A 26942-nucleotide genomic window follows, 5' to 3' on the forward strand; every position below is an offset into this window, starting at 1 on the left:
CACATCGTCCTGCATTCACTTTTTCTCCCTTGTCTCCTGTTACTCCATTTTTCTAATTCAGTCAGGTCTGCTCTTTCTGCTCACACTCTCACTGCTGATTTTTAATTTAAATACAATTAGTTTGTAAGCCACTTGTTACTCTGGTCCACTGTCTTTCCTCCTCCTTTCGCTTGCAAGCCATGCTCCCAAGCCATATTCTCACTATGAAACATTTTTCCAGTCCTATAAAACCAAATAAACCTAAAACAAAAAGATCAGACCCGTATTCGGGCTACATTGTTCCATCTTAAGAACAATAAGCCAACCCATTCAGCACCAGAGAGCAAATGGCAAGTAAGACCATCGCAGTGGCAATGTGCTAACAAACTGTGTTGTGAAGGAATACAGATGTGGAAATGTAATGCAGGTATCACTTCGGACTCTCAGAAGTTTCGTCCTATAGCCATCACAGTGGACAGTGCTCACAATCACAATGGCTGTTGCCATCCTGGACTGTCTTGTCCAGCATTTGTCCTGTATTATGCTAGATAATGAACTATGACTGCACATTTTAGCTTTTAAAGTGTGAACTCAAACTCCGATAACATTTCAGAGGCAATTTAGCAATATTTTCCACGTACAAGGTATGGGAATCTTTTAATTTTTGGCCTTAATACATTAGATTTTCAATTTTTTTTTATCTTCATGGTAAACAGGTTTGCATTTTCAGATGTTCTGAATATTTAGTTTAACTGAGAGGTTGTACGTGTATTCGAGTGCTCAGCAAATTTTTACTTTCAAAAAAGATGGATCAAAGAATTTACATCACATTTTACTTGAAAATTGGAATAGAGTGCACTACCACATCTGAAGCGTTGACTGTGGTTTTTGGTGAATCTACTATGAGTAAGACAGGAGTTTATGAAGGGTATAAACATTTCACAGGGGATCGAGAAGACGCTGAAGATGACAACTGCCCTGGACACCACAGCACATCAATTACTGACAATAATGTGGAAGAAGTAAAGAAAATGGTTCTGGGAAATCGCTGCATTAACACCAGAAAAGTTGGTGACGATGTCGATGTATCTTAGGCTCATGTCAAGCAATTCTTGGGCATGAAACATGCAGCAGCAAAGTTTGTTCCAAAATTATTGAATTTCAACCAAAAACGATGTCACTCGGACATCGCTCAGGAATTTCTGAATGAAGTCGTCAACGATCCAAAACTTCCAAAGAAGTTTATAACAGGCGACAAAACGTGGGTGTAGAGGTACAATGTCGAAATCAAAGCCCAATCTATGAAAACTGCGTGAGACCGAAAAAAAAATTGACAAGTTCGATCACTTATGAAGGCTCTCCTCACTGTTACAATGGGCTAGTGCATCAAGATTTCCTGCCTTAGAGTCAATAAGGAATACTACCTGAAGTTATGTACAATTTTCTTTAGGCAATCCAAAGAAAATGACCAAAACTGTAGCTGAGCCACTCGCGGTAATTGCTTCCGATAATGTTCCCGTTCACACCCCAATCCCCCTTCATGATTTTTTGGCAAAAAAGTAAAGCATTTCATTGCGTCAGTTACGGTATTTGCCGAATGTGGCCCCTGTGACTTCTTTCTATTCTCAAGGCTGAAAATTACCATGAAAGGACTTCATTTTGCCACCACTGATGAAATAAAAACAGAATTGTTGAAGGAACTGAACACCATAATGAAAAATGAGTTCCAGAAGTGCTTCCAAGATTGAAAAAAGTGCTGGCACAAGTGTGTGATATCTGATGGAGATTACTTCGAAGGGGACAAAGTTAACGTTGATGAATAAATGAAGATTCTTTAAGAAAAACAAAAATTCATGTTACTTTCTGATCACTCATCGTTTTTTGGTGGAAGACATCATAGGTTGTGGCAGTTCTTCACAAGGTGACTGTATTTCAACCGATTTCTCAGTCCACTTATTTTCCTATTATGCCAAAAACATCTGCACAGTAATGTAAATGACAACAATAGTGTAGTGTGTCTCATTTGTAAACAAACTTATCCTATTCACTGACGGTACTTATTGTTGACAACACTTTGCTTTTCACCTTCAAGCTCGCATTCAGTATTGCTCTCGAGTTTGTATTTGTGGCAGTTTGTTTCATGTTAACTGTTATATGCAACAGTACAGATACATTTATTGATGAACAGCTGCCAATGCGTCCCTAACATACAGGTTCACTGAATGCAAAGAAACTACGGCACAACAACACTATGTCGAGCTGTTCCTACAGTGGTGGCAACTGCATCACTATAGTTTTGCATTGAGGGTTATTACATTACTCTGTGCTTAGTGTTGTACACTTTGAAGATTGCAAACTGGATGAACCATAATTAATAGTGAAAACTGACACTGTCAAATGTAAATTATAACAGAATCATAAACTCGTAAAAAAACACTGAGCCACAAAAAATTCACTTGAAGATAACTGTGAATATGTGTTTACAAGCTACAATTCACTTCAGTATTAAGTACTGTCTTAGCACAAGTGTAATTGAAACGTAAGTTCTTCGGCCATGACCCCACTTATAGTCGACCTGCAGAAAGAACGTCCTCGACAGCCGACAGCACTGGTGCCGGTGCTACTATGAGGCTGTCTGTCATTATACTGTGTCGGTTGTCCACTGGTAGACCACCTGCTATCTTGAGTCATAGGAGGTGTCAATGTGGGACTATCATTGTGGCAATGTTCACAAATTCGAAAGCTCAGACTGGCACTAATGTGTCACCTCCACACAAAGCACTCCTGGCGTATGAACGGTGAGAGACGTTCTTCCAGTGGCCTGACTATAGTTGGGATCAAAATAAACTCATGACACGCCTTAAAAAAACAGATATAACATTGTTTCACAAAGTTACATGTTACACTCGTACCCATTACAAGAAGTGTTTACATCTACATCTGAGACATACTTCGCAAGCCACTGCACGGTGGATGGCAGAGGGTCCCCTGTAGTCATTTCCTTTCCTGTTCCACTTGCAAACAGAGCAAGGGAAAAACGACTGTCTTTATGCCTCTGTAGGAGTCCTATTTTTGCATCTTATCTTTGTGGTCCTCGTGCAAAATGTGTGTTGCGGCAGCAGAATCGTTCCGCAATCAGCTTCAAATGCGGGTTCTCTAAATTTTCTCAATAGTGTTCATTGAAAAGAATGTCGCCTTCCCTCCAGGGATTCTCATTTGAGTTCTCAACCTCTGTAACACTTGCAAGTTGTTATTCAAACCTACCAGCAACAAATCTAGGAGCCCACCTCTGAAGGGCTTCAATGTTTTCCTTTAGTACGAGTTGGAACACATCCCAAACACTCGATCAGTACTCGAGAAGAGGTCCACTTGTGTCCTACGTGCTGTCTACTTTACAGATGAACCAAAATGTTCCCAATAAACCAAAGTCTACCATTTGCCTTCCCTTCCAAAATCCACAAATGCGTGTCCACTTCGTACTACTTTGCAACTTTACCCCCAAATACTGAAGTAATGTGACTGTGTCAAGCACAACACTCTATCTGAACATTATGGGTTTGTTTTCTTACTATTCACATTAACTTACACTTTTCTGTGTTTTGAACTAGCCGTCATTCACCACACCAACTAGAAATTTGGTGTAAGTTATTTTGTATCCTCCTCCAGTGACTCAACTTCAACATCTTCCCGTACACCACAGTACCGTCAACAAATAACTGATGTCCACCAGATCATTTTTGTATATAGGAAATAATAGTGGCTCCATCACATTTCCCTGTGGCACTCCTGATGATACCCTTTTCTCTGACAAACACTCGTCATTGAGGACAACATACTAGGTTCTATTACTTAAGATGTGTTCAAGCCACTCGCATATCTGACAACCTATTCCACATGCTCGTACCTTCATTAACAGCCTGCAGTGGGGCACCATGTAAATGCAGTATATAATGTAACAAATGTAAGATAAGGGCAAGCTAAGTTTCACATGAGTGAAGATTTCTAAAACAGTGCTGATTTGTCAACGTAAGCTCTTGGGTCTGTAAGATCCCCCCCCCCCCCCCCCCTCCCCTCCCCCGCTTCCAACTTCGAATATGATTCCGTTGGAACTACTGACGGTCTTGGCAGAGCTAGTCCTGACAAAACTCTACCATCTGGTGAGCAAGATGTATGAGAGAGGTGAAATACCCTCAGACTTCAAGAAGAATATAATATATCAATCCCAAAGAAAGCAGGTGTCGACAGATGTGAAAATTACGAAACTATCAGTTTAATAAGTCACTGCTGCAAAATACTAACACAAATTCTTTACAGACGAATGGACAAACTGGTGGAAGCCGACCTCGGGGAAGATCAGTTTGGATTCTGCAGAAATGTTGGAACACGTGAGGCAATACTGACCCTATGACTTATCTTAGAAAATAGATTAAGGAAAGGCAAACTTATGTTTCTAGCATTTGTAGACTTAGAGAAAGCTTTTGACAATGTTGACTGAAATACTCTCTTTCAAATTCTGAAGGTGGCAGGGGTAAAATACAGGGAGCAAAAGGCTATTTACAATTTGTACAGAAACCAGATGGCAGTTATAAGAGTCGAGGGGCATGAAAGGGAAGCAGCGGTTGGGAAGGGAGTGAGACAGGGTTGTAACCTGTCCCCGATATTAATCTGTATATTGAGCAAGCAGTAAAGGAAACAAAAGAAAAATTCGGAGTAGGTATTAAAATCCATGGAGAAGAAATTAAAATGTTGAGGTTCGCCGATGACATTGTAATTCTGTCAGAGACAGCAAAGGACCTGGAAGAGTAGTTGAATGGAATGGACAGTGTCTTGAAAGGAGGATATAAGATGAACATCAACAAAAGCAAAACGAGGATAATGGAATGTAGCCGAATTAAGTCGGGTGATGCTGAAGGAATTAGATTAGGAAATGAGACACTTAAAGCAGTAAAGAAGTTTTGCTATTTGGGGAGGAAAATAACTGACGATGGTCGAAGTAGAGTGGATATAAAATGTAGACTGGTGATGACAAGGAAAGCGTTTCTGAAGAAGAGAAATTTGTTAACATCGAGTTTTGATTTAAATGTCAGGAAGTTGTTTCTGAAAGTATTTGTATGGAGTGTAGCCATGTATGGAAGTGAAACATGGACGATAAATAGTTTGGACAAGAAGAGAATAGAAGCTTTTGAAATGTGGTGCTACAGAAGAATGATGAAGATTAGATGGGTAGATCACATAACTAATGAGGAGGTATTGAATAGAATTGGGGAGAAGAGGAGTCTGTGGCACAACTTGACAAGAAGAAGGGACCGGTTGGTAGGACATGTTCTGAGGCATCAAAGGATCACAAATTTAGCATTGGAAGGCAGCATGGTGGGTAAAAATCGTAGAGGGAGGTATTTTGACAGAAATAGAGATAAATGGAGTAATGAACCAAATAAATCATAATTACATTATTACTCTACAATGAATCCGCAGAGACCATGGGCCTCTAATATCAAAATACACTAAACGTATCCCTGAAGAACCCCTGAAATTATATCAGCTGAACTTGGGTCGACCATGTACAGCACCACATCTATACTCTGCTTATGCACCTGTCCCGCGTGCACTCACCTGGCACACCCTATTCTAGTCATGTTGTCAGAGGCAGACTTGTGGAAGCAACCACATCACTTACTGAAAGAGTTGAAAATACTGCACGGCACTTTAAATGTGCAGCATTTGCGTATATGCATGTGTAAATTGTACAACTGACATTTGTGTAAATCTTACCTAACAATTTTGTGAATTTTAAAAGCATAAAAGAAACTATTACATCACTGTATTCGTCAGGCCTTCTGACTACGAAATTACTGTGCTTGTAAGTGTTCAGTTTAGATCAAACTGTCAACAGAACTAGTTTTAGTGTTGCGTTTACAAAAGTCTTTTTCTTGTATTACCCTCACAGGCATGTTTAAATTATGATGATCATGAAATAGCCTATTGTGCTGGTGGCACAACAGCCCGATCAGTAGAGACCGAAAAAGGTCGACTATCGGGAATAGTTGGCACAGTCGGTAATGTTTGTACAGTGGTAGTAAGGAGTGCATGAACAATATACTAGAAATCCTGACTGGTGAGGGATGAATGTGGAGAGAGAGGTGTGTTTGAACGTAGCTTTTGTATGTTTTTCTTGAACAACTCTAAAACTATGGCCTCCAGTGAACGTGTGTCCCAGTACAAAATTTAACTGCAGAAAATTTCCTACAAAAGAGGTCCTGCTCATTTTTCTGTAGGACTAGTAATTTGAGCATTGAGAGAGAGAGAGAGAGAGAGAGAGAGAGAGAGAGAGAGAGAGAGAGAGAGAGAGAATATGAAAATCTCGTGCGAGGGTTTTGGAGGCCAGATACAACATTGCAGGTTGCATAAAACAACACTTGTAGGGGCTGCTGAATCGCACACTATTTCCACAACCCCAGTAACAAACTAGCAATTTTACTGTATGCTGATGAATAAAAGTGATAAAAATGATATATTTAAATTGATTTACTTTTTTAATCATTGTAACACTGATTTAGGGGCAAATCATAACAAAAGGCAACCTCTCTACGTATCCAACATTAACTTGGTGTAATGCGACTACTGCTTCACTGCAAGCGAAAGCAATGAAAGATTTTGGCAGAAAAAGCTCTATAAGCATTAACACTGCTCCACTGCACACAAAAGTAACATAAGATTTTAGCAGAGGAAGTACTATTTGCATTAAAGAAAAAGTTACTTAAAATGCAGAGCAGCCAACAGGAGTAGGGCCCACATACGGCTCCTTGCCTACTTGTCAGGAAAGCTGAGCTACCATTTACTTTACTTTGTTTATGCACTATCTACTGCTCACTCACACAATGCTTCCACTAAACAGCGAGTGGCAACTTTCACCATTCCACTGTTCGTAAGTGAAACTGTCATCCACCTGGATGTTATTTTGAAGATAACAGTGCTTCATAGTTAAGTAATATTGAAGGTTGTTTACCCCTGCCTTCCTCTGAGCTGAATACAAACTCACTTGGACAATTACTGGGAACTTACAGTTTAAAGAGTAATCTTGAACACAGTCCACCATGATTTTTTCAAGAAAACAAAGGAATGACAGAAGTTAAAGTAACATTAAGAGCTATATGAAATCCTAGGGTCAATCATCAGGCCTCTGGATGTGTTACTGGCACTGACCTATCTAACAACCAAGAATTATACCTACAATCAACACAACAATTTAGGTACAGCTGAATTGTCTGCATTCTCATGGCTACCCAATAACTATAACTCTGATGTCCTGAAACTTTCTGGCACATTAAAACTGTGTGCCAGACCGAGACTCGAACTCGGGACCTTTGCCTTTCGCGGGCAAGTGCTCTACCAACTGAGCTACCCAAGGTCCCGAGTTCGAGTCTCGGTCCGGTACACAGTTTTAATCTGCCAGAAAGTTTCATATCAGTGCACACTCCGCTGCAGAGCGAAAATCTCATTCTGATGTCCTGTTTATTTATTTATTTATTTATTTATTTATTTATTTATTTATTTACATACGACCTTGTGGTGTTCAATTTTCACAAACAGCAGTGTTTGATGTTAACATTACATATTAAATATAATGAAACCTATCATTACCAGTCACAAAGCAGAATTTACTTTTGATTTTAAGTGCACGAAGAAAGCCATGTTTTACCAGAACATGTGGTATATACCAAAACAGTTGAAATGCCACATGTCTTTCACAGTATTCAGACACTTGTTAGAAGTTAATTTTAGAACAACTGAAGTAAAAGTTAATTTATGTATGACATAAAACTAAATGGCCCAAAATTTACATTTGGATGCCTGAAGAATTTTAATAGAACCACATTTTAAACAACAGGTTTATTCAATAATAGCAATACATGACAACTATGAATGGCAATTGAAGCTTCTGTTACTCAAAGTGTAAAACACACACACACACACACACACACACACACACACACACACACATTCCACTTAAGAATGTTCACTTTTACATGTAAATTCATGTGTAATTGAATAAAAAAACAATTTGTAAGAGAACCAAAGCATCTGTTCTGGTACTACGTCATAACTTTTTGCAGTTAGTGCTGGACTTAATGAAGCTTTAAGGAGTAATTAAGTTTAAGTTACTAAACCCCCTACCAATATAGACTTTTTCCATTTACTAAACACCTATAACAGGTGTACAATGACTGCCTGAATAGTTGTCACATGAAGTATTTACAGATGACACTATGAATACATCCTAAAACAACAATTTAAATGTTAACTGTTTTCCCCAGTGCAATTCTATGCTTAGATGCTGTACAGATGCGGATATCTGTGAATATATCCACAGTAGTAAATACTTTATGGTTAGAAAGTGTCAATATTTACACGTGATTGATAGTAATAATAATTATTATAATTTTAAGTTAGTACTCTGACCCATTCGGGACTGAGTGCCACCATTTTAGCTCAAATGCAGAGCCAGCACTGCCTTCTTCTGGTTTTCCTGCACAATTAAAAGTACATGCTACTTCCGTCATACCAACAGCAGCCTTTAAGTCTGAGTCAGTCCTGTTTTATTTGCACTGCGTAATTACCAAAAGCTGTCAAAAGCAACATGAAGGCTAAACTCAGCAACATCTTCCTTCGGAGCCTTCATTCCATATTCTAACCACCATTTGATTCTCATATGCAACATAAATAATGGTACAATATCAGTGCACCTCCCAAAATATTTACATGTTTACACTGCAACACTTATTACATTGAGAAGTGTAGCTCTTTAACACGATTTAATACTATGGTGAATTGATGAACATCTGATAAGCAAACTACACTACAAACTTTTGCCATTAGGCAAAAAAGTAACAGCAGCCTGTGACAACTTCATTTGACTTCCCAATGTTGGTGAAATGATCTACATAAAAGTTACAAAAGCAGTTCGAGTCGTCATAATACAAAACTTAAATATGGAACGATCAGGAGTATGACAGCCTATGTTGTATTAAAATGTGGTCATATTGGTCTCGATGTTCTTAGTCAATGGAATACAAATTACAAAGTCTAACTCCAACAGATGAAATTCAAACCAGGCACAAGCCTAGTGTCATAACTCCAACTTACTGTGTGGTACAGAACTCTAATATTTCTGGATGTGGGCAAATGCTTGTGAATGCGGATGCCGATACAATCTCTCTTATCAGTGCAGACCTGTACCTACAGTCTTTTCACAAATAATAAGTAAAAGGAATAGGGCTCTTACCCCCTCAGGGGATACTGCCTTAACGAAGCACTGTCTGTGTGGGCGAGGTGGTTTGCGAGCCCTGTATCCGGGGGGCTATGCCGGCGGTAGAGTAGCTACTAGCAGGGTCACCCGTGCTGAACAGGCCAAAGGAGAGGAACCAGACAAAGTGTGTCCCACAACGTCCTATTGATAACCTGTCTCCTGTCCTATCCTACCCTATGACCATCCTTTTTCCTTATCATTTTCAATTTCCCACAACATAGGGCAGGGAGGGCTCTAGAGATGTGATGAAGCCAGTCTCCCTAAGGGAGTAAATCCAATACAAATCCAGGCCCTCCATGTTGGGTGTTGATCATGGGGATAACAACTCTGTATCAGAAAAAACATATAGTTACGAAACTCAAAGATAAGAATAGCTGGACTGATGATACTGATGAACGACCCAAGCAAGGAAAAGGACACCATAAATGGAAAAATGATATATATGTTGTTACTTGGAATGTAAGAACTTTGAACAAACCAGGACCTCTACATGGACTCAGACAAGAGATGGAGAAGTACCAAATAGGAGTAGCACCAATTCAAGAGGTCAGATGGAAAGGAGATGGCATCATAAGAAGTGGTAATTACACAATTATATATAATGGAAGAGGCAGTGGTATAGTAGGTGGTACTGACTTTCTTGTAAACAATAGGTATAAAGCAGTCAGTCATAAATTTTAACCCTATAAATGAAAGGATGTGTACTTTGAGAATGAAGGCCCATTTTTTCAACACCTCTCTAGTATGTGTGTATGCACCCACAGAAGATGATGAGACTGAAGTGGAAGATGAGTTTTATGGTCAACTGGAACAGGAATTAGAAGGCATACCAAGGAATAATGTAAAGGTAGTGATGGGTGACTTCAATGCAAAAATGGGAAAAGAAGACGCCTTTAGAGAAACAGTAGGAAATGACAGCCTGCATGAGGTGTCGAATAAAAATGGACAAAGACTTATAGACTTTGCCATGGGCAATGCAATGGTAGTGAAGAGTACATGGCTCCATAGAAAGAACATAAGGAAAGCCACATGGGGCTCACCAGATGGCACTACTTTTAATTAAATTGACCATGTCGTAATCAACAGGGGACACACGTCTGACATCCTTGAAGTTGTTAACTGCAGGGGGGGGGGGGGGGGGGGGCCCTTACTGCGATTTGGATCATTATATGGTAAGAGTGAAATACAGACAACGCATAGCCATCTATAGATCCAGAGGGAAGAGAAAAGCTCCACGAAGATACAATGTTTCCAGATTGAAAGAAATGGGAGTATCCGAAAAATATGAAACAGAACTGCAGAAATAGTGTGAGGCTAAACAAAGCCAAGCTCTGGAAGGAAGTGGAGTATGATTAAAGAGGCTCTGCAAGAAACTGCAGAAGTAGTTTTAGGTTTAGAAGAAAGGGTGAAAAGGGCAGGATGGTACGATGAAGATTGTAAAAAGGCAGTGGAAGTGAGAAATGTGGCAAAAAAGAAAATGATAAACAGGACAACAAGACCTAATACAGAAGAATTCATTAAGAAAAGGAAAGAGGCAGATAGAATTTGCAGAACAAAGAAATGAAAATTAGAGAGGAGATGGATCACAGTGCCAGAAGAAGAGTATAATGGTCAAGAATTAAGAAAATTCTACAAGAGGGTTCAGGAACTGAAGAAAGGCTCCCAACCACGTACAATATTATGCAGAGATAAAGAAGGAAATTTTATAGGAGGAGAACAGGTTCCAGACCGATAGCTCAAAAAAGAAACAGAGGGTGATGAAATGTGGCAGAATGTTAGTCAGGATGAAAGACCTGTACCTATACCGACAATAGAGGAAGTTAGGAAAGCAATTAAAAGCCTAAGGAATAATAAGACTCCAGGTAACGACAACATTTCAGCAGAGATGATCAAGGGTGGAGATGAACATCTAACAAGATTGGTACATCAACTCATAGTGGAAATGTGGGAGAAGGAATAGATGCCAGACCAGTGGAACACTCCCATTATGTACCTGATTCATAAGAAGAAAAACAAAGTAAACTGTGAAAATTATTGCAGTATTGCTTCAGTCAGCATGGTGTACAAAGTATTAGCCAAAGCCATTCCTATGAGACTGGCACCAATTACAGAAGAAATACTCTGAGACTACCAGTGCAGTTTTCGACGAGGCAGATCAACAACATACCAGATTTTCATTATAAGGCAAATAATGGAAAAGTGTTACGAATATAGTGTGGATGTACACCAGATTTTTGTAACCTTTAAACAGGCCTATGATAGTGGTAAAAGGAAAAAGCTATATGCACATTAACGGAGATGAAATTCCCAAGTAAACTTATCAGACTGGTACAAATGACCCTCACCAGCACAAAATGCCAGGTAAAAGTAGAAGGAAAACTTTCTAAAGAATTTGAGGTCAACCAAGGGTTAAGACAGGGTGATGTATTATCCATGCTACTCTTCAACATAGTGTCGGAGAACACAAAATGCCAGGTAAAAGTGGAAGGAAAACTATCTAAAGAATTTGAGGTCAACCAAGGGTTAAGACAGGGTGATGTATTATCCATGCTACTCTTCAACATAGTGTCGGAGAGAGTGATGCAAAGGGTGGAGATTGATAACCGAGGTGGCACCCTGTTTAACCGTATGCACCAAAATCTAGCTTATGCCGATGATGTGTGTATGCTGTCTAGAAGTTTGAAAAAAATGGAAGAAGGATTTGGCAGACTGGAAAAGGAGGCAGAACAGTTAGGACTTAGAGTAAACAATACAAAAACACAGTATCTCTTTGCTTCCAGGAAAAATGCTGTTGTTAAAGAGAAAATATATTAATATAATAGAGGGAAACATTCCACGCGGGAAAAATATATTTAAAAACAATGATAATGTGACTTACCATACGAAAGCGCTGACAGGTCGATAGAAACACAGACAGACACATACATACACACAAAATTCAAGCTTTTGCAACAAACTGTTGCCTCATCAGGAAAGAGGGAAGGAGAGGGAAAGACGAAAGGAAGTGGGTTTTAAGGGAGAGGGTAAGGAGTCATTCCAATCACGAGAGCGGAAAGACTTACCTTAGGGGGAAAAAAGGACGGGTATACACTCTCACACACACACATATCCATCCACACATATACAGACACAAGCAGACTTATTTAAAGACAAAGAGTTTGGGCAGAGATGTCAGTCGAGGCGGAAGTGCAGAGGCAAAGATGATGTTGAAAGGCAAAGATGATGTTGAATGACAGGTGAGGTGTGAGTGGCGGCAACTTGAAATTAGCGGAGATTGAGGCCTGGTGGGTAACGGGAAGAGAGGATATATTGAAGAGCAAGTTCCCATCTCCGGAGTTCGGATAGGTTGGTGTTGGTGGGAAGTATCCAGATAACCCGGACGGTGTAACACTGTGCCAAGATGTGCTGGCCGTGCACCAAGGCATGTTTAGCCACAGGATGATCCTCATTACCAACAAACACTGTCTGCCTGTGTCCATTCATGCGAATGGACAGTTTGTTGCTGGTCATTCCCACATAGAATGCATCACAGTGTAGGCAGGTCAGTTGGTAAATCACGTGGGTGCTTTCACATGTGGCTCTGCCTTTGATCGTGTACACCTTCCGGGTTACAGGACTGGAGTAGGTGGTGGTAGGAGGGTGCATGGGACAGGTTTTACGCCGGGGGCGGTTACACGGATAGGAGCCAGAGGGTAGGGAAGGTGGTTTGGGGATTTCATAGAGATGAACTAACAGGTTACGAAGGTCAGGTGGACGGCGGAAAGACACTCTTGGTGGAGTGGGGAGGATTTCATGAAGGATGGATCTCATTTCAGGGCAGGATTTGAGGAAGTCGTATCCCTGCTGGAGAGCCACATTCAGAGTCTGGTCCAGTCCCGGAAAGTATCCTGTCACAAGTGGGGCACTTTTGTGGTTCTTCTGTGGGGGATTCTGGGTTTGAGGGGATGAGGAAGTGGCTCTGGTTATTTGCTTCTGTACCAGGTCTGAAGGGTAGTTGCGGGATGCGAAAGCTGTTGTCAGGTTGTTGGTGTAATGGTTCAGGGATTCCGGACTGGAGCAGATTCGTTTGCCACGAAGACCTAGGCTGTAGGGAAGGGACCGTTTGATGTGGAATGGGTGGCAGCTGTCATAATGGAGGTACTGTTGCTTGTTGGTGGGTTTGATGTGGACGGACGTGTGAAGCTGGCCATTGGACAGGTGGAGGTCAACGTCAAGGAAAGTGGCATGGGATTTGGAGTAGGACCAGGTGAATCTGATGGAACCAAAGGAGTTGAGGTTGGAGAGGAAATTCTGGGGTTCTTATTCACTGTGAGTCCAGATCATGAAGATGTCATCAATAAATCTGTACCAAACTTTGGGTTGGCAGGCCTGGGTCACCAAGAAGGCTTCCTCTAAGCGACCCATGAATAGGTTGGCGTACGAGGGGCCATCCTGGTACCCATGGCTGTTCCCTTTAATTGTTGGTATGTCTGGCCTTCAAAAGTGCAGAAGTTGTGGGTCAGGATGAAGCTGGCTAAGGTGATGAGGAAAGAGGTTTTAGGTAGGGCGGCAGGTGATCGGCGTGAAAGGAAATGCTCCATCGCAGCGAGGCCCTGGACGTGCGGAATATTTGTGTATAAGGAAGTGGCATCAGTGGTTACAAGGATGGTTTCCGGGGGTAACACATTGGGTAAGGATTCCAGGCGTTCGAGAAAGTGGTTGGTGTCTTTGATGAAGGATGGGAGACTGTATGTAATGGGTTGAAGGTGTTGATCTACGTAGGCAGAGATACGTTCTGTGGGGGCTTGGTAACCAGCTACAATGGGGCGGCCGGGATGATTGGGTTTGTGGATTTTAGGAAGAAGGTAGAAGGTAGGGGTGCGGGGTGTCGGTGGGGTCAGGAGGTTGATGGAGTCAGGTGAAAGGTTTGGCAGGGGGCCTAAGGTTCTGAGGATTCCTTGAAGCTCCGCCTGGATATCGGGAATGGGGTTACCTTGGCAAACTTTGTATGTGGTGTTGTCTGAAAGCTGACGCAGTCCCTCAGCCACATACTCCCGACGATCAAGTACCACGGTGTGGATGTGGGATAGGAAAGTCCTTAATCTTTCCGCCGCCCCATTGTAGCTGGTTACCAAGCCCCCACAGAACGTATCTCTGCCTATGTAGATCAACACCTTCAACCCATTACATACAGTCTCCCATCCTTCATCAAAGACACCAACCACTTTCTCGAACACCTGGAATCCTTACCCAATGTGTTACCCCCGGAAACCATCCTTGTAACCATTGATGCCACTTCCTTATACACAAATATTCCGCATGTCCAGGGCCTCGCTGCGATGGAGCATTTCCTTTCACACCGATCACCTGCCACCCTACCTAAAACCTCTTTCCTCATCACCTTAGCCAGCTTCATCCTGACCCACAACTTCTGCACTTTTGAAGGCCAGACATACCAACAATTAAAGGGAACAGCCATGGGTACCAGGATGGCCCCCTCGTACGCCAACCTATTCATGGGTCGCTTAGAGGAAGCCTTCTTGGTGACCCAGGCCTGCCAACCCAAAGTTTGGTACAGATTTATTGATGACATCTTCATGATCTGGACTCACAGTGAAGAAGAACTCCAGAATTTCCTCTCCAACCTCAACTCCTTTGGTTCCATCAGATTCACCTGGTCCTACTCCAAATCCCATGCCACTTTCCTTGACGTTGACCTCCACCTGTCCAATGGCCAGCTTCACACGTCCGTCCACATCAAACCCACCAACAAGCAACAGTACCTCCATTATGACAGCTGCCACCCATTCCACATCAAACGGTCCCTTCCCTACAGCCTAGGTCTTCGTGGCAAACGAATCTGCTCCAGTCCGGAATCCCTGAACCATTACACCAACAACCTGACAACAGCTTTCGCATCCCGCAACTACCCTTCAGACCTGGTACAGAAGCAAATAACCAGAGCCACTTCCTCATCCCCTCAAACCCAGAATCCCCCACAGAAGAACCACAAAAGTGCCCCACTTGTGACAGGATACTTTCCGGGACTGGACCAGACTCTGAATGTGGCTCTCCAGCAGGGATACGACTTCCTCAAATCCTGCCCTGAAATGAGATCCATCCTTCATGAAATCCTCCCCACTCCACCAAGAGTGTCTTTCCGCCGTCCACCTGACCTTCGTAACCTGTTAGTTCATCCCTATGAAATCCCCAAACCACCTTCCCTACCCTCTGGCTCCTATCCTTGTAACCGCCCCCGGTGTAAAACCTGTCCCATGCACCCTCCTACCACCACCTACTCCAGTCCTGTAACCTGGAAGGTGTACACGATCAAAGGCAGAGCCACATGTGAAAGCACCCACGTGTTTTACCAACTGACCTGCCTACACTGTGATGCATTCTATGTGGGAATGACCAGCAACAAACTGTCCATTCGCATGAATGGACACAGGCAGACAGTGTTTGTTGGTAATGAGGATCATCCTGTGGCTAAACATGCCTTGGTGCACGGCCAGCACATCTTGGCACAGTGTTACACCGTCCGGGTTATCTGGATACTTCCCACCAACACCAACCTATCCGAACTCCGGAGATGGGAACTTGCTCTTCAATATATCCTCTCTTCCCGTTACCCACCAGGCCTCAATCTCTGCTAATTTCAAGTTGCCGCCACTCACACCTCACCTGTCATTCAACATCATCTTTGCCTTTCAACATCATCTTTGCCTCTGCACTTCCGCCTCGACTGACATCTCTGCCCAAACTCTTTGTCTTTAAATAAGTCTGCTTGTGTCTGTATATGTGTGGATGGATATGTGTGTGTGTGAGAGTGTATACCCGTCCTTTTTTTCCCCCTAAGGTAAGTCTTTCCGCTCCCGGGATTGGAATGACTCCTTACCCTCTCCCTTAAAACCCACTTCCTTTCGTCTTTCCCTCTCCTTCCCTCTTTCCTGATGAGGCAACAGTTTGTTGCAAAAGCTCGAATTTTGTGTGTATGTATGTGTCTGTCTGTGTTTCTATCAACCTGCCAGCGCTTTCGTATGGTAAGTCACATCATCTTTGTTTTTAGAAAATATATTAAGTTGAACAGAGGAAATTATGAGCGATGTGAGAAGTTCCAATACCTGGGAGTGCTGGTTACGGAGGAGAGCAGAATAAGAGAAGAAATAAAATCTAGGATTGTTGCAGGAAATAGAGCTTATTGGGCCCTGATCAAGATCCTTCAGTCACGTAGCCTGAGCAGAAAATCGAAGGTGCCTGCCTATTGAACAGTCATAAGACTGGTGGTAATGTATGGCTCAGAAACATGGAAAATGACTGTAGCAGAAGATGAGCTCTTGAGAGATGGGAGAGGAAAGTATTAAGAGAGATTTTTGGAGCTGTGTATGAGGCAGAGCAATGGAGGATAAGGATAAACAAGGAACTGGAAGAACTGTATAGACATCCTGACTAGGTGACTGAAATTAAGTGTAACAGATTGAGATGGCTGGGCCATGTAGAGCGAATGTCAGAGGATAAAGCTGTCAAAAAGGTGGCAAAACGTGCAAAGGGAGACCCCTGAAATGATGGCTGGAGGATGTGGAAAATTATGTGGGAAACATTGGAGTAGGCGCTACAGTCTGGAACCGCGAGAACACTACGGTCGCAGGTTCGAATCTTGCCTTGGGCATGGATGTGTGTGATGTCCTTAGGTTAGTTAGGTTTACAGCAGTTCTAAGTTATAGGGGATTGATGACCTCTAAGTCCCATATTGCTCAGAGCCAGCCAAACATTGGAGTCAGGAGATGGAGGAAACGAGCAGAAAATCGTCAGAATTGGGCTGTGATCATCAGAGAGGCTAAGGCCCTACATGGGCTGTAGCACTAAGTAGTCAGGGAGTAAGTAAGTAAGTGAGTAAGTAATAGGGCTCTTAAGATCATTCTCCCCAGTATTCTAAAATACTCTTTTGGCCACAGATGTTTAAAAGAGGTACTGGTAAATCCAGCAATTTTTAAATTGTACACAATTCACAGCACAGAACAAACAAGCTTATCCATTTGCAAATTTTGCCCACACACTTTCTCAGGTATTCCACTTTTTTTTTTTTTTTTTAATTCATGCAAAATTGTATCAAGTATTTGTTATAAACACGATGTAACATGACACTACACACAATTCATTTAGGACTGATCTCACATGGGCTACTCACAGCAAACTTTTTTGGAGTGGCGTGCACAAGATCAGCCAATTATAATGTGGTGAAGTCTGTTACATAACACAAGGCACATTTAGGCTTCGGAGAACATACCGAATAACTCAAGAATGAGTCAGTTCCCCGACATTCTCTTATTCTGCAGCAATGTCAATATGATTTATGTGATCATATATGTCTTGTGGATGTTAATGAAATTATTCCTCATTAACACTATGACAGTACAGCTATTATACAAAACTCCTTTTCTGTTGCACAAAATTATTCTTCAAAACAAACGTTTAAATTTTTCAATTAAAATTTTACATTTAATATTTTTCAGTAGAATACCGTGACATCCATATATAAGTGAATGCTAGAAAAGAAATTTTACCAAACGTTAAATTCATTTCTTTGTTTACAGTGTTTTTTTGTCTGAACCTAAGGAAGGTTAACAAAAAAAAACTGTGCAGCAAACACGTTGCAGCAATTGAAACTGAATTAGGCTATCAAATAATCTCTTAACCAAATCATCTCAAATTTGAAATGAACTTTCCTGCTGATAATTTAGCATATTACGCATTTTTTACTTAACCCGAGTTACAGCAGCTTTGTTACACAAACTGAGTTTTGCACAACTCATTTTGTTTGTAGTACACAATTTAAACAAACTGATTTACATTTTAAGTTCAAAAATTACAAACAATTCTCATAAATATTGTACCTGAGAATCTTCTGACTTCTATTTTACACAGAAATCAATATCAGCTGTTTTTAGCAATATTTGAGTGGACTATCAACATCCTTCCCTCCTTTCCTTGAGAAAAATTATTCAATGATTATTTGAACATTTCCAATTTTGTTCTTAATAATTTACGTAAGGCCTATAAATTTAAAATTAACGTATAATGTGGGAAGAGTCTACAAGCAAAATGGGTCGTTATTGTGTCAGCCAGTCAGGTGCAAGCATTTTTTGGGGAGTAATGCTTCATACACCAAAACACAAATGGGCTCTAGACAGTGTGCAAAGTCTGCAACCTTGAATGAACAATCGTGTTTCTCAGAGCAGTGGTGTGTGGATCTTGACAACACAAAAGTAGCGATATTGATGTGAATGGTGTATAAAAAACTTAAGAGAGCTGTCAGTTGTTTGGAAACAGGAAAAAAAGTTATCTTGCACATCAATTTCACAGTACTATAAAAAATTTTATTTTCAATGTCATATCAAAGCAATGTCGAACTGCAAGCATCGAAAAAACACACACGTCCCAAATAAAAACATTAAATAAAATTTGCCACCTCCGAAGCTTTAAAATTTTAAAATAAATGAATCCTATGCCCTTTGCAGCTCACACAAAATTTAACTCTACAAATGTTTTCTCCTTTCTTAGGTAACTAGCATTGTTTGTTTATAAATATATCATAATCAGTGTTACCTCCTTTAGGACCTATCCCTCAGGACTGTTAACTTAAATGGCCCCAAATCTGTGAAAAACTCAAAATACATATTCATTGCTACTTCATCACGAGCTGCTCGTAGCACAAGAAGCGACGCAGAAAGCGTTTCTGAGCAAGTGAATCGATACTCGTCAATGCTGCCACAGTGACGGAAATTACCAGCAGTTGGCAGAAATAAATGTATGGTGCACATAAAATGTGAGCCAAATAAAGGAAGTGCAAACAGTTTGTTTGTTTGTTTGTTGGACACTGAGAACTGTGCCCCGGCACAAATGTGGCTCAGGCAATACATGACTTAACAAGCTACTATTGTACTTTCACTACTTGTGCTAGTTGTCCTCTACAAGTAATCACAATTGGAAACAGTAGTATTCATAGAAATGAAACAAGGTATAAAAGTGACCTCCACTACCCATGGCACAAAAAAAAAAAAAAGAGAGTACGTTATTGAAACACACAATTCTGTCATTGTTCTACCTATTAAGTTAAATGTTCTGACAGTAAGTTCTGATTCAGTCTTGTGTGTGGAGCAGTGGGAGGGGAGGGGGGGGGGGGGGGGGGGGGGGGGAATCAGAGTGATTTTAGCATATTTATGTCACCAGGCTTAGTACAAATCTGGCATTGCTGTGGAAAGGTTATCAAACTGTTGTTTGCATTGTAACTGTAAATCAAAATGATAGCTGTCACTGAAAAACCTCTGATTATGAATTATCTGCAGCAACCTGTCTTCTGAGTGCGAAAAACATGAAAGCTGTACTCGTACATAGTGAACTTTGTGCAGTATACAGAGTGAATGGTATCTTTTGAGCAAAGACGGCCTGACAAATATCCATAATGGGCAAAGAAGTGGAAGATCATCCCTGTGACAAACGAACTTATAGTAAAGGTTAATGACAGAAGTGAAATTTGTCAGTTCACGATTACAGAATTATCAGCCAGTTTCTCAAAGATATTAAGGACATTGTTGCATGGACTTGTGACTAACAAGCACAAATTTTGTGCTCCCAATGCTTATGACTGACATTCACAAAAGGAAGAGTTCGGCGACCACATTAATGTTTCCAATCCAGTACAATGCAGGAGGAGACAATTTCTCAATCACACTGTAATGACAGATGAAATGCAGGATGGAGACAAAAAGCCAATCACTGGACTGGCATCACAAGAGCTCACTAAGTAAGCCTTTAAAGTGTCGTCAGTTTATTTCTCCCCCCCCCCCCCCCCCCCCCTGCACATAAAAATTTTATTTTCAATGTCATATCAAAGCAATGTCGAACTGCAAGCATCGAAAAAACACACACGTCCCGAATAAACCTCTACTTTTGGGACAGAAAGGGAGTACTCCTTGAACTTAACAGAACTTACTTTCTGGATAGCCCTCCTATGAATGATCCTGTAGATAATGTCAGTATCTTTGTGAGGCTTTTGCTAATGGTGCCACAGTATGTATAAAATTCCTGCCAGCAAAAAATTATAGGAAAACCTGCTGAGGGATGCAGGGAGTAGCAGTCATGCATAAATAGGCCGCAACAGCCATTACTGTATGATTACATGACTGCACAACAATCACTGGAATCAGTCACATCCATTAAATGTCTGGTAGTAGGTGTCCACAGATATCTCAGTTGCATGTCCATACAAAAACAATTGTAGGAAAAATAGATTCATTGGTAGAATCCCAGCAAAATGTAATTCTTTGACAAACGAAGTAGCTTACAAAACCCTTACTGGGCCAATGGTATGAACAGTGTTCATACCATTACCAGGTACACTTAATAGAGAGAATAGAAGGATATCATAAGAATAGAGATGTTCACCCACACTCTAAAAAGAGAGTTGTTGGCCATTATGGACAGTTTCAGCATTAAAATTCTGAGAAAAATTATTTCAAGGAGATTCCGACAACGTATTACTTCCCCCCACATACATCTCACAAAAACACCACAATGGTAAAATGAGAGAAATTTGAGCTAATTTCAACTTTTACCACGGACACTTATCCCATGCACCATTTGTGAATGGAACGTGAAAGGGAGAAAATTTTGGCTGTACTCAAAGTACAGTACTTCAAGTACTGTAAAGTGTCTTTCAGAGTGTGTGTTCCTAAGTTACTTACCTACTTGTACACGATGTCCTTTTGGCAACTTTGGGCACATTTAAAATCAAAATTTAGTTAACAGGAACAATAAGATTAGGGAAAACTTTTATCATCATTATTATAACCTTTCTGTGGGCAGTACAAACAATTTTAGAAACAGAAAGAAACGATTACCGATTGATAACTTCTCCAACTCCACAGACAAATTACCGAATAATGAATATCACTGTTTTGTTTTGTGTGTGGAACCAATGGAACAATACAGAAGGTCAAGAACAGACATATGTGTCTGTAAAACTTAACTTAGAATTCACTTAAATACAACGCACAGTTGTAAATGACGAGTGTAGAGCCATAAGAAATGTGTTAATTTGTGAACCGACAGTTGTGATGAATACCTTGAGATACTAAGATCACAGAACCAGCAAAAGTTGACTTGCTGTACTTCTGTGTTGTAATACCACATAAAACTTTTTCAAAATGGTTCAAATGGCTCTGAGCACTATGGGACTTAACATCTGAGGTCATCAGTCCCCTAGAAGTCAGAACTACTTAAACCTAACTAACTTAAGGACATCACACACATCATCGCCCGAGGCAGGATTTGAACCTACGACCGTAGCGGTCGCGTGGTTCCAGACTGAAGTGCCCAGAACCACTCGGCCACAGCGTCTAGCTAAGACTTTTTCACCTGTCAATTTGTGAACTTACAATTGCGATGAATGCCTCGATATACTAAAATCCAAGATCTAGGAAGAATTGACTTGCTGTACTTCTGTATTGTAATACTACGCACAACTTTTCCACATGTCTTGAAACTGTACTACCCATTTAATTCTGAAAAATGCCATCATCCTATAAGTCTTTGTAAGTTCTATGATTTAATAAACACTTGAAGCCAATATTCCTAGCCAGATACTAGGATAGCACAGCAGTGAACCTTCTGTCTGACCCACCATTACCGACGGAGGCTGCAGATGCCGGCAGTGGCGACGTTTGCCCGGCGGTGTCACTGTCGGTGTGATCGAACAACCAATCGAGTCCCACGAGGCTGGAAGAGGCATCGCGAGTGGTGGTCGTGGGCGCATCGGACGGAGCCTTAGAAACGCCACAGGTTGGAGGAGCCACTGTACAACTAATGCACTCCTGGCGGTTGCACCGGCAGCACACAGTTTCACCTGTGGGGGAAATCCACCCCTACACTAGTGTGGAAGTGAGATCAGAATCCACAGGCAAAAACTAAGTTTTTCATAATAATGAGGTACCCCAATGATAAAACTACATTTCTAATCTATTCCAGAAAACTACAAAAATATTTTGACACAATTAGAATTGTCACACATCAATCCAGCAGCTGTCTAAATGGCAACTTGACACACCTGTGGTATGGAACACCTACACCGGCTTTCGTATCGGCCCGGAACGGGACTGCACTCTCCGAACGGCACGCGGCAGCTGTAGAACTACTGGGTAATCCGATGCATTTGACAGCTGCCGTGCCATTTGCACTGTGCCGTGCGAAGTATAATGCAGACATTTCGACGTGGCAGCCGTCGGTGAATGTAAACGGACAAGTACCCGGAAAGCTGTGGGGAGGGGAGAGGTTTGGAGAATGTGTCCGTCTCATTATCACAAAGCTGGCAGGCTACATTTCTACTTCTGCAAAAGTGAAACTGACGTACAGTCACAATGATTGTCAATCCTTTCTGGTGTCGTGGGACTCGTTTTCAAACCCTTGATGGACCAGATTAGTCTCATAGCTAATTTCAAAGCAGGAAAAGAAAACAATTTGCAATGCGCAACACATTGCAAACTGAAGCACACTTCGCTTTTGATAACAGCTACCATCCAATTGCTTGCTGAAGCTGACAGTGTCTTCAACACGGTAGCTCAGGCGCGACCCCTGCCAGTATCTTAAGCAACCAAAATTCAACCCCCCCCCCCCCCCCCCCCCAAAACTGCCACATTAAAGTGTCTGCATTATGGTGGCGACTTTGTAAACACTGTCAACTTAACTTCTTTCAGGCATGGCACAGCAGTCTTTAAGACAATCACAGTTTGTAGTTCAGTTGATTCATTACTTTCTGTATTGTAATTTCTTGCCATACGTGTACACTTAGCTTAGTATCTTGACACTGAGCAGTTAATTTCTTTAATGGAAGAACAGCCTGATTTATGGGGCAAGACTCGGGAAAATTACAAGCGTTAAATTCTAAAGGAAAATTGGTTGATTGTTGTATCCAAGGAAAAATTAATACAATGTGATCAAGCATGAAAAATGTAAATTTGGGGTAAAGTGTTTATTTGATATGATACTCTCTGGCTGTCATCAGTACACTACTGCCCTCTGTTGAGAAAAGTGATAATAGTACTTCTGTCCACTAATACAGGGCTGCTATCTGAAGGTTTTCCCCGGAAGAATGGTCACTATTCAGGGATATGACAATAAAGCTCATTTGAAGAAAAAAAAACTTCATATGGGCTACTCTGAATAGTTTCTGAGACGGAACACACGATTGGTAACATGTTGATAGGTCCAGTCATTTTCGAAGAGTGAATAATGGGATGGAATTATCAGCATTTTTTGGAAAAGTCATTTGTTAAACACCTTCAGGACATTCCTTTGGCCACGTGGATTGAAATGTAATTCCAGCATGACAAAGCCCCTTCACATTTGACCAGAAATCTGAGCAAACATCTCAACCATATTTACCCTAATCGGTGGGCTTGCCACAGTAGTACAATTAACTGACCACCAAGATTCCCAGACTTTAAGCCATTAGATTTTGTTTAGGGGGTTGGATGAAGCCAGAAGGTGAATAACTGAGATTAACTGTTCGGTCGCATCACGAATGCAGCTGCCCTCATTAGGGAATGTGCATAAGCACTCGTATAAGCAATAAAGTTCTTCCAAGTGAGCACAAATGCATTCAGTTAGGTGGTGGGACATTCGAATGTTTATTTTTAACTGTACAATAGCTGTAACGTGTCATGTACCGTAATAATGAGAGGTGAACGCGTTAAAAGCACATATTTTTCAATTAATACTTTGTAACATGCATGTTGTAATATCTACTAACTGTAGTACATGTGTAAAGCTGACAATGAGTTGAATAATACAGAAAATAAATAACAATGTACATGAAATGTGTTCTATCTCTGAAACCATTTCGAATAGGTCATATGTCCAAATGAAGTTTTTTGCTCCAAATTATCGTTCCTGCCATATCACTGAGTGCTGACTATTCCCCCATGGGACACCCTGTATATGACTACATAGTGAAAGCATTCATTTAAAGAGTGAGAACACCCGTTACTGAAATTCCGCAGGTATCTGCTGCAATATTATGATTATTTTAAGCACACTCGAAAAAAAAAAAAATTAATTACTCCTAGGAGATGTCACACTAATACAGTGTAACACAGTCATTAACCTTTATAATAATATCAATACAGCAAGAGTCCACAAGTTTCTGGAGGAAAGCCACATTCAGTTAAAACCACTTGTTCACGGCTGGACCCCGCAGAGGGTAAGGACCCCTGATTTCACCTGTTGCTCCAAATAGTCCCAGTCATTTCCCACGCGATTAAGATCAGGTGACTTGGCAGGCCAATTGACGTGCAATAGACTGTTCATCCAACAGGGAACAGCTGCTGGCATCTTGGGAAGATGGGTGTGTCCACAGCATACACGCCGTGCAGATGTAGAAATGAAGGGCAACACTTTGTCACCAAAAATGTTGAAATAAAAATCCTGGTTCATCTTCATAATAACCTTAGTGAATGGGCCCACTTGAAAATACAAAAAACACCCATAAAACATCACTGAACCACTGCTGGCCTGAAATACAACCTTCAAAGACTAAGTTACACAGCTCATTGGACCATAGCTGCACTTGCCACATTGTATTACTTGAAAGGGGCAACTGTCTACTTGCTAAACCACATTCCAGGCCTCCAATCAGGTACTGTCCAGTTTCTGTGTTGTTTGGCCCACTGGAGGCACACATGTTTACATACCGCTGAGAGTAATGGCCTTTTGTGAAGCAACCCACTCTGTACGTCCATTGCATGCAGTTGCTTTCACAATGTTCACTCGGAAACTGGTTGAGAATGACCTGCATTCACTGACAGCAGACAGTTAGGATCTTCTTACAACCAGTGTTCTAATCCTATGTCACACGGCTGCCAGTAGGTCACTAATCCTTATAGATACATCAGACAGTCTATGTTGATACACCAAAAAATTAAGTAACTTCATCCAAGTGTGTACATCAGCTCATCCAAACACAATAACTCTTTTCAGACAATCTGTCACATCTCTAAGTCGAGCCAACTTACTGCACTGGCTCCGTACGACCGACTTGTACGTGGACAGCACTTCAGTGCTGTGACTAATGTCAGCAGTGCAGAGTTACATGATGATCTCATACCTGTTCTACAGTATCTACGGTGCTTCAAAGAGAACAGTGTACCCTTTTTATGGGGGCCACTTTGTCATTCCTTCTGAAATGTAGTAGATAAAATTAATGTCCTTTGAAATATTTTTGTCCCACTAGATTCACAGCGAGCATCCCACAATAATTTGTTAGCTGCAGTTCTCACTGACGCGATACGATACGCGACACAAAACACTGCAATAAACATCGCGTGACACGACAGTTATCTCTGTGACATTTGTGTTCCCACAGGAGGGGGATACAAGAAGTAACTGGACACAGAAGGCTGCAAGAGCCTCACATGCGGAACACTGCTGTCAGCCTTGTCATGGAAAACTTCCAAATATGTCATGTATTTACTCTAGACTGGAAAGAGGCACAGTCCTCCTCCTAGTATTAAAAACAATTTTGATATATTAGCTACATTTAGTATGCAACACTGTATAACCTAAAATGCACCAAACATAAACTAGCCAGCGACTACATTTTTTTACTGCAAACTTTTCAAAATATTTGCTGTGTTTTATTTAATAGCAAAAAGAAAACCAGCTGAGTTTCAAGCTGTGATCGAATGAGAAAAACTGCACAGAAGGGAACAAGCACAAATCCCTAAACAGTGGTTTTCAATTATTTACATGAAAACTGAAAGTTTTACTACCAGCAGAGGTTGATGTAGAATTGCTTCATCTTGATAAAACAATTTGTTTTTTAGGCAACAGTTGCTTTTAGCAATCAGCATTCGGTATTGCCTGAGGTGACATGACTGAGAATTGTATCGGTATTTTATCACTGTCGTCTGAGTAAGAACCAGTCAAGTCACTTCAACTATGTTTCTATTCGCTCTACCAATCCAGGTTGCTTCTGTGTCATATTGTTGCATCGCATGTCGTATCATCTCAGTGGTAACTGCTCCTTACTGAGTTAGAGAGAGAGAGAGAGAGAGAGAGAGACAGAGAGAGAGAGAGAGAGAGAGAGAGAGAGAGGAGGTACGTAGGTGTGTGTTTGTGTGTTTGCGTGTTCGTGTGTGTGTGTGTGTGTGTGTGTGTGTGTGTGTGTGTGTGTGTTTTCTGGGCAAAGAGCATACCACAGTACAGTCTTATGCCATACGTAACCTCTGTCTCTGCAGAGCATAATATAACAACAATGGTTTGCAAATAGCAGAGGAAAAGTAGCAAAGAAAAGTACGTATTCCATGGAATTATCACAAAAGGCAACACCTAACATTATGACAAGTAGCATGACTGCAGAGCCACAAAGCAATATGGTACATCAAAGATGACACTCTATAGTCATCCCAACTTGAAAGACCTTTAAAAATGATCAAAATGCTAAAGAAAAGGAAACATATAGAAACTAAAAACAGTTCAGAATCAGATGATAAGAGTGATTCCAGCAGAAAAAACATAACTTCAGACATCAAAGACTTCATGGAAGACACTGAAGTGTAACTACATGAATTTATCCATCAGCTCGTAACTTTTTACTGCAAAGTGGCTGTTCATAATATTTTAT

The 26942-nt window shown here is 41.1% G+C and overlaps 1 protein-coding gene across 1 annotated transcript in view; it reads right to left on the reverse strand.

The window, feature by feature from the left end:
- Positions 1 to 26942, reverse strand: part of LOC124716700 (pecanex-like protein 1) — a 296058-nt gene that overhangs the window by 187084 nt on the left and 82032 nt on the right. The window contains exon 9 of the mRNA XM_047243242.1: positions 21948 to 22169. Coding sequence (XP_047099198.1) covers positions 21948 to 22169 — 222 coding nt within the window. The remainder of the gene's footprint in view (positions 1 to 21947; positions 22170 to 26942) is intronic.

This window comes from Schistocerca piceifrons, chromosome 9 (genome assembly GCF_021461385.2).
Source record: "Schistocerca piceifrons isolate TAMUIC-IGC-003096 chromosome 9, iqSchPice1.1, whole genome shotgun sequence".
In the NCBI taxonomy this organism is placed as follows: Eukaryota; Metazoa; Arthropoda; class Insecta; order Orthoptera; family Acrididae; genus Schistocerca; species Schistocerca piceifrons.